The sequence below is a fragment of the Anarrhichthys ocellatus genome, unplaced genomic scaffold (genome assembly GCF_004355925.1).
Source record: "Anarrhichthys ocellatus isolate YVR2014 unplaced genomic scaffold, GSC_Weel_1.0 scaffold36, whole genome shotgun sequence".
Classification (NCBI taxonomy): domain Eukaryota; kingdom Metazoa; phylum Chordata; class Actinopteri; order Perciformes; family Anarhichadidae; genus Anarrhichthys; species Anarrhichthys ocellatus.
The window spans coordinates 1520665-1530395 of NW_022280066.1; the positions used below are offsets into that span (position 1 = coordinate 1520665).

General features: G+C 44.7%; 1 protein-coding gene across 7 annotated transcripts in view; it reads right to left on the bottom strand.

Moving 5' to 3' along the window:
* Positions 1–252: 252 nt before the first annotated feature.
* The window catches only part of ralgapa1 (Ral GTPase activating protein catalytic subunit alpha 1), a 58492-nt gene continuing 49013 nt past the window's right edge, over positions 253–9731 (bottom strand). For all 7 annotated transcript variants that reach the window (XM_031866788.1, XM_031866789.1, XM_031866787.1 and 4 more), the window contains 2 exons: positions 9088–9246; positions 253–6936 (listed from right to left, as the gene is read on the bottom strand). In XM_031866788.1, coding sequence (XP_031722648.1) covers positions 6784–6936; positions 9088–9246 — 312 coding nt within the window. In that variant the 3' untranslated portion in view covers positions 253–6783. The remainder of the gene's footprint in view (positions 6937–9087; positions 9247–9731) is intronic.

The window sequence follows — 9731 nt, forward strand, 5'->3', positions numbered from 1 at the left end:
ATACATATATATATACACATACATACACATACATATATATACACATACATACACATACATATATATACACATACATACACATACATATATATACACATACATACACATACATATATATACACATACATACACATACATATATATACATACATATACATATACATACATACATATACATATACATACATACATATACATATATATAAATAAATGTTCTCAAATGATTGATTAATAGTCATTTTTGTAGTTCGTCATGCCCAGTAATATGAATAAAGGTTTCAACACTTTTAGTTCACGCTGAAAACACCTGCTGCAATATACAGCCACACTTGGCTATTTTTAGCTTGTTTCTCTCCAAAACAAATTTTTGAAAGTGATTGGTCAATCATCAATTATGTATTCACATAGCTACTGCTAGTCTGTAAAGACCGTCGTCCATATTATAAGACGGCTGTTGGAGCTCATTGCACAGAGTTTGCTCTCCTGTCTACTCTGTCATTGTCTTGGTCGGCCGTGACATCCCACCCTGAATCTTAAACACCTCGTCACATAAAAATACTTACATTCACACACGCACACACACACACTACAGATTAGCTTGTTTATCAGTCAGAGGGGGGTCTGCTCCAACAAGGCGTTGTCAAGCCACTGATGGCTACAACTCATGTGTCTGCACAGCCCTCTGTGACTAGGAGCGTAGGTGCGCACACACACACACACACACCAATTTCTAGAGTATTACTCCTCGCAAACCAGCAATTTGCCTCTTTCTCTCTGATAATTTAGGCCTCAGACTATTCGCGCGTGTGTGTGTGTGTGGTGCCTGAAACAGACATGGATGTTGAGTTTACTGCTACACTGAGTTTGAGCGTTTGCTCCTGTGAGACAAACTCCTGCCAGCAGTCGCTTAAGCTTGTTAATGAGTCTTAAGGGCTTAAATTCACTTCCCTAAGTCAGCTGAGAAGGTGAATGTTTAGCAGAATTCTAGGAATTAATTCCCCCAAGGATTAAAAATGATCCCGTTGATCTACTTGAAAAATAACAGAGTGAGTGAAATCCACATAATATCCGACTAACCGGTGTGTTATGAAATTATGCGGATTACAAAGTGACAAACATCACAGTGCTAATATGTGCCTGTGAAACAAACTGAGATGCGGAAAGTATCTCTTGGACACACACAACAAAGCACCCACACCCACACACACACACACACACACACACCTCCCCAAGGAGAAGTGGGAGCGATTAGCTGTGACCTCCTCCTCCTCACCCTTTTCTTTTCATTTCCTCTATCTGCCCGACAGGAAATAATTAACCACAATCTCTCCCCTCCTCTGCACACATTCATTTCCTTACCCCCAATAATACACCGACCCTTAACCTAATCCTAATTGTATTTTAAAGCATCAAATACCGCTTGGCGTGTGGTTTCGATTTGCTGTCAATTTGCCATAATGGCTGCTCATGGAACGTTCTGTTTTTAATCAAGAACGGACAAGTAAAAATACATTTATATTCCTCCATACTGTATGCAGAAGCTTTATCCCTCACATCAAAAAGATGCATTGTGCAGACAATTTCTCTTTCTTCATTTATGTAATTTGTCTTAAAGAAATATATATATTTTCATGAAATATCAGCAAGATGTCAATGCACCTGCATCAGCAGCTGTAATTATTATCCGACGTATTTGTTAATTGCACAGTTCTGTCAAAAAGGCGGCACTGCAGCTTTCTGTGATGTGGCGCTTGGGGGGGGGTTATGGATAACATGACCCCATTTCAGCATCAGCGATAAGAAAATGTCTTCAGTTTGTAAGGTTTTGACCTCACCTTTTCTGCCGCGGTGAGGAACACGCACACTCCTCGTCACACACAGCAGATTGGAGCCTTAGTGGGACAATGGGCTCCATTGTGGGAGCTGGCAAAGGGAAGCCAGGCAGGCCGGCGGGCGTTTGGCTGTGCTCAGTGCGTGTGTGTGTGAGTGTGAGTGTGGATATGGGGGATAATAGCGCTACATGCCCAGAGCTGCCATCATTTCACCGGGAACGGAGTATGAAAAAAAAAAAAAAAAAAAGAGGCAGTGACACAAACGTGCAAAAAAGACACACACACAGCATCACTATCACACCGAGCCATATGCTGACCCTAGCCTCAGTGCAGCTATCTCTGCCAATCAACTACTAGAGGGGATGTCCCACACACACACAAACAAACAATACCTCTAATCCTGAGAGTGAAATATATACACATGCAACATAAACACTGGGAAATACACAAGAGTAAATGGAGTGATATACATTTGAAAATTCAAGCACACACACACTTACTTGCTGGAACTAGCGTGTGTGTTTGTGTGTAGCAGCTTAGAGTCTCTCCAACATTGTTCCCCAGAACCACAATCACCCAGGAGCAGATGGAGGACAGCCACAGCTTGCTCTTACACACACTTACACACACACGCACACACACACACACACACAGTTATCAGATGGTAGAGCAGCTGTAGGAGATTTACAGGTGAATCTTGGCCGTAGTGGTCGACTGATCCACGGAGGCTCTGCTCACAGAGCTTGTGTTCACGAAAATTACGATTCAACTTTAAGGTGGTGAAAAGTAGCTTTGTAAGTTCATTTTTATTTACATGAATATAAAAACGTATTCTCTGCAGTATTAAGGACCAACTCCAATCAACTAATTATTGTGGTCCAATTTAGAAAAATAAATGATATTAATTATCATTTACTTCCTATAAATAGCCCATTATGTTCTCAACTGTGCTTTAAGATTCTATATTCTAAATTCTTCAGGCCGTGGCTCAATACTTCCTTTACTTATGATTTCCACAGCAGTACATCGCATTACTTCTGTGCCAGCAGTCCCGTCTGCTTCTCCAAACTGTGGAGGGCGTGCCGTTAGCCATCCACTGGAGGTAATACACAGTGTACGGATAAGTACCCCAAACAACCCCACTTCAAAAAAAACTAAACAGAACCATCCTTTTAAGGAGTGGTGACACCATTACGCCGCTCAGCAGTCTGCTCCTGACGTTCATCTCTTCTCCTCAGGAGTTCAGATTCCACTGTGGTGGGCCGACAGGAGGAACAAAGATTTACCGCTGCTCATCAGAGGGTCGAGCACTTTTAAAACCTGGTGTGTATTGTGTTTAACTACATGGTGAGGCCCTATATGGAGAAGGACTGTATGTATGTGTGTGTGTGTGTTTGTGTTTGTCGGGGAGTCTTGGACTGCTTTTCTTGCTGCAATGAGCTGATATGTGAGATAGAGCTGTGCCTACACACAGCTGCCCTAGCAGCCTGGCACTCTGTGTCGAGTGTGTGTGCGTGTGTGTGTGTGTGTGTGTGTGTGTGTGTGTGTGTGTGTGTGCTGCTGGATGGCTGTGGTCATGGTGAATGAAAGATCAGAGAGAGAGAGGGAGAGAGAGAAGGCAGATGGACCGCCCCGAGGGCCATGAGACAGAGAGAGGGAGGTGGGAAGACAGACAGAGATAGACAGAAAAAAGACAGTTAACCACTGACACACTTAGCCCTGCCAGCCTTCTTCCCCCCCCCCACACTCGCCTCTGTGCGTCAGCCCCTCTGTGAGGAGACTCGATGTCACAGTGCAGCACTCACAATCACACAAACGCTGCTTGATGCAGAACTTGAGGGGCACACAAGGGCATCAAACCCTCGTGTGCGGTACGTCCGCATATCTCCATCAGGCTGCTCCCCCGTGCCTGTGTCACTTTATTGTCGTTTAAATTCAGTGGATTTGGCACTAGACTAACAAAGCACTCTGAATTTAGAGTTTGTGCATTCTCACAACACGTCCCATGTATCAATTTACCAACAAGGCCTCCCCGTACTTGTATTCAAACGTGTTTCTTTTGGGAAACCTTTCACGTGGTTTTGGTCTCCGAGGAGACCGAGATAAAAGACGCGTCGTCCTCGACATCCGTCGAGTTGAACCAAAATTGTTAAGGATTGCGATTACGTCAAGATGTCAGAGTTTCTCGTAGTTTCGGGACGATGAGATTTAGCAGTCAAGAGGATGACCATGGGTGAAGTCAAGAAATCTGAGAAAGAGGAAAAACAGGCGACGTGACAGAGATAGAAGGAGAAACAGAGATGCACTGAGATAAGGGACTTAAGAGAGGCAAGAGAGGAAACGCAGGGACAGAATTAGAGAGCGAGACAGAGAAAATCCCGGCAGGGGGGACAGAGTGATACAAGACAGCGGCAGAAAAAAAAATTACAGCACAACAAGATGTAGAGGGATGTTTAGGCAGAGATGCGGGACAAGAGAGACAGAAGAGAGCGAGAGACGTGTGTGTAGCGGAGAGATGGGGAGTCAATAATGACTGATTACTGTAATTCAGCCTGTCAGGGACATCGACCTGCTGCTACTACCAATCAATACGCACCAGGACACAGACGCCTCGGAACAGGCGTGCGACACATGTGTCATCAGGCACGTGTGCGTGATACACACATACAAAGAGATATACACACGCGGTAGGTATATGGATGCACACGTAGCCTCAGACAAAAAAATGTAGGAAATGCACACGGTTGTATAGATGGCTCACCCCAAATCGCTGGGGTCTCACAAAAAGCACACAAAAACTGAGACAGTCTAACATGTGAAAAAGCGCACACACACACACACACACACACACACACACACACACACACACACACAGGGGTCTGGGGGTGTTAGCTACGAGCCACAGCCCCACACTGAGCCTAACTATCTCTCCGTCTCGCTGGGCGGACGGGGCAGAGCAAAATGGCTTCTTCAACACCCCCATCCCCGTCCCCCCATATCTCTCCGCGCCCCTTCCACCTAGCGTCACCTCCACCACTTACATTACCTCTCTGAGGAGAGGGGGAGGGAGAAGAAGGGCAGGAGAAAGGGGAGGGAGGGTTGAGAGAAAGTTAGAGCGGGGAGAAAGTTGGACAAAGGCGGGAGAAAGAGAACGTAGAGACGAAGGACGAGAGGCGAGTAAAAAGAGACACAGCGAAGGAGGGACGGGAGAAATGGATGGAAGGCAAAGTAATTAGGGACAAAGAGAGAGAAGAGGGAGGAGGCAGGACACAAAAAGGCAAATTAAGACCAGGTACAAAGGAAGTAATGACAGAAAAAAGAGAGAGTCAAGGGTAAAAGACACGGGTAAGCAAAACGCGGCACTGTTCAGAACTTTAGATTGGAGTGGATAAAGTTTGATATAGTGGGGTCATAATAAAAACAAATTAGTGGACCAGACATTTCTATCTTTGCATTTGCACATCCTCTTTTGAGTGCGTCTTTGTGCTGAGGGAAGCGTTTTTGTGGCTTTATTATGGCTTGTAGGCCAGCAAGTTCTTTCCTGTTCATCCACAGTGTGTCTCTTAAAGTTAGCCTGGGCTATTATAGCCGTCACTGCATGGCTACCTTGACTGGAGAGGCCTCACCACCTCACCGCTCTCTTTCAAAAAGCCTTGCCCTTCCGGATGCCACGCATAAAAGATGCTCCTCAGACTGTTATGGTATCGGCATGTCACTGGCAGCTATCAATCTTTGTAAGCAGCTGTCACTCCGGCTGTCGGGTAGCACGAGCTGCTAGTAAGAGCTGCTAGCACGAGCTGCTAGTATGAGCTGCTAGCACGAGCTGCTAGCACGAGCTGCTAGCACTTTTTTGTATTGTATTTTCAAGACCAGTTCAATCCAGACTTAAAATGCAATAAAAGTTTCTGCTCTTTATTTACCATCTGTCTCCTCTTTTCCCTGCTCACTCCTTTCTCAAATGTGTTTTTTTATGACTGGGTCCCTGTTATGTTTATACTGTACACGTGCACATGATTGTATTTGAAAATGAGGAGCAGAAACGATGGGGAAAGAAGAAAAGAACAGGCAGACAGGAAGAAAGTATCATTAGGGAATCAAATTGATTCAAGTGCTGCTTAGAAGAAATTCCAATGATCAGTCGGTAGCTCAGCTCGCCTCAACAGGGGACAGTGTCACCTCACAATGGTGTGTGTGTTCTTAACCGACACTGCATGCATCTGCATGTCTGTATGTGGATGGACTTGCAGTGCTGTGCCTCCGAGGAGCTCGCGTCCGTGCGAGTGTAATCGACTGTCCGTGTTTGTGAGACAGAAGAGTGTGTGTGTAAGCGTGGACACGTGTGTGTGTGTGTGTGTCTGTGTCTGTGTGTGTGTGTGTGTGCGTGTGCGTGTCTGCGTTCGAGACCAGAGAGCAAAGCCCCCCTCATTTAGAAGCAGCGTTAGAGAGAAGAGTCATCGATAAGTATCGACCGCCGGGGCTTGTTCCAACCACAACTACCATCGCATCGGATCAAGCGGGCGGACGGCACGCACACACACACACACACACACACACTTGCGCACCCCTGCCTGTCTGTCTGTCTGTCTGTTCCTCTTTCTCTCCTGCACACACACTTGATATATGGCACTTCAGAGCCAACTAAACACAGCTCTATCACAGTAGCACTTATACCCTGAAAGCCAAACACCGCTGGACATCGATTTGCTATTCTTAACACTCGAGCTGAGCGAGCAGCGACATTCTCGCTCACGCGCAGATGTGCAAGGATTTCAGCGGCCAGCACAATGGCGAAGTTACATTCAAACTAGTTTTGAGAAGCTCAGCTGAGTCTGCTGCCAACAACTCACTTTTAAAGAGCCGACCGTGAGGCGTTGGCACGGAGATGGAAGCGAAGGCAATGAACAGAAAACGAGTGACCTACCTTTGGCTTCTGGTCCTGTTTTTGCAGAGTCTAAGCAGGGCTTTGAAAAGGATACAAGTTCTGGTAGAGGGGAATGAGGGATTTGAGGGCTCGACTGGCATTGATGGCTGTGGCTCTGACCATGGTGGGCAAAATGTTCATGTCCACTATGGCACCGTCAAACAGTGGGCCGAAGAATGGCACCTGCAGACCCCGAGACAGGGAGTGAAAACAGGCATTAAAGCAGAAATACATTTTATAGTTAATAATGAATCCACTGTCCATGGAAGCCTCTCAAAGACGTACGATTCCAGATATATTTATGAAACAGAATAATCTCTTGGAGCCACTGGGGTTTGGGTAAGTCAAATTTAATTCCATACTTTGCTTGTGGAATCCACCAAAGAGAATAATGCCAGACTTCTTATTGAATTTACTTGTGGAGCAGGTCCCCGAGCCGTGCACTCTGTGACGGGATACAGTGCTTTCAGGACGACGACACAGAGAATATCTCGTCTAACTTGTTTTTGGATTCAAGATAATTCAATATTTTTTGCTTTGTAGAATGAATGAAGCAGAATGAGGTTATATTATTAGTGCTGCGGTATCTATGTCATACAGAAGGGAAAAAAAAGCAGCATTTTATTGCGTTAAGTCTTGTTTGAAATAGGATTAGGCTATCAGTGCTGTGGTATTAATGTCTGTGTGTTTTAGACTGATACATTAACCAGAGCAGCAAGACTCAGGTCAAGACTCTCTCAAGGATTGTTAGTCAATCTGGAGGCATATCTGGGTTGTCTGGTAGGAAACATACAATTATGTACCAAAACACTGTGCACATTCACTATTTTATTCCTACCCAACTCCATACCCATAAAATATAACGGCTCAAACATCGATATAATATCCACGATAATCTGTGTTAAAGTGTGACATGATGCGCTGTGACTGTAAACTTTTAATTTGGATGACTTGATTGGTCTCTGTCGCTGTTCCTTCTGTTTATTACACATAGTGGGCCCCAATAACTGGCTTTTGACCATCGTGCACTTAAGAGTCTACAGCCACGCTGGCAGCTCTGTGAGGCTGTGCCCTGAGCTAAATGCTAATGTTAGCATGCTAACATGCTGATGTTTAGCAATTATAACAGCTGAGGCTGATGGACATGTCATTAGTTTTGCAGGTATGTTAGCACACGCTTCAGTATTGGACAAATTCAAATTGTGACCTTAATGAAAAATGTAAGTGTATCATCAAAGATGTTCATTTTGATAAATGTCTGTCAAGTCTAGGGCTGTAAAACATTAACCACTGACAACATTTTGACCGGTTATGCACGTCTGTCTATATCTTAATTGACCAATTGAGCCGTTCACACAGGACGCACTGCGGCCCCAGGGAATTGAAGGACAGGCAATAGAGCATAAAAATTTGTATTGTAAACATTTTGATTCAGGATCTATGTGTTATCGGCTCCACTGATCGGCCTTTATAGAAACAATCAATCAAACTTTATCGAACAAATATAATTTACAACACAAAACATTGAAATTGGATGGATATAGCTCTTCAGAATGAGCACAATAGTGCGCCAGAGTATAAGGAATGTGCTTCTTGTATTTCATGTCATTATGTATTTTTCTTATCTTAAGAATTAACCTGTTAGTTACCGGTAAATGGGTGTTGCGCAATCGAAAGCAAAATTAACCAAAACTGACATTCCTATTAAGTCATTATCGCTGAATGAGGTAACACAATGGGGATTGGGCATTTGCAGTATTATTACCTGGATGTCTGTGGAGACATTCCGGGAAAAAGCGAGACCGTCTGGATCTCTTTAGAGTGAGATCCAAAACCACACCTGCAATTACCGCTCATCGCCATAGGTGCCGCCAAAGAGAACGAAACAGAGACCGTCGAGATGGTAACTTTAAAGAATCACCAAATTCTAAAGGGGAGGTGAATGTGTGTACCAAATTCCATAGAAATCCATAGGGCTTAACCTCTGGAGACCATGAATGTTTGTACCAAGTTTCACCAAAAGCCATCTCACAGTTCCAGTCGTGCCATCCATAGAGCCGTGCCACTATGATGGCAAAAATGACACCGATTGGCCAAGAGGTAACACAACAATTACACATCTCCACAGCTGATATGTGTAGTTGTTACTGATTAGCCCAGAGGGAGACTGATTTCTCATCCTGGGTTTTAATAAAGGAATCTTGCTGTTTCAGAGGCATTTTCACCCAATAACAAAAGGATTCTGGGGAACACTGAAACACAGATAATTGCACAAAGTATTGACAGCTGGCCATTTGAGTCCAGTATCCAAATTCTGAACGCTGTTATTTTTACCTCTGGTTTTTTGAGTATGTGAATGGAGTACATGTGGTTCTTCATCGGGTAGATGATGATCAGCACGTCTCCAAACTCCGTGGGGATGATCCCTCGCCGGTAGTCTCTGGAATGTTCCGACCAAACAATGTGGACCTCGTCATTACCCAGGTGTCTAAGCTGGAGGACGAACAGACAAGAGAAATGAATACTAGAAGCAAAATGGAATCAACATCTCACATTTTTCTTTTTTTCTTGAAGCATAAACAACACAAACATAGTCAATTTCAACCACACACTCACACGTCCACGTCCACACACACAGGGTCTCGGACTATGAGCTAGATAGACAGTATCCATCATAAACCCAAGGCTTTTGATTTTGTGCGTGTACGTGCTATCGTTGGCCCTGGGGGTGATGGAGCGAGTGTTTGAAGATGGAGAGTGGACATAAAGACCGAGTGAAGCTCCGATAAGATGGAGTATGGGCTGGAAGACGGATGGGATCAAGTCTGATGCTGTGCCATTCTCTGTGTTGTGTGTGGGGTTTCACTTTCACTCTGTGGGCCACAGTCAGGGCTGGTGAGAGCTCTGTCATTAACCTTGACGCCTGCCAAAACACACACACACACACACACACACACACACACACACACACACACACA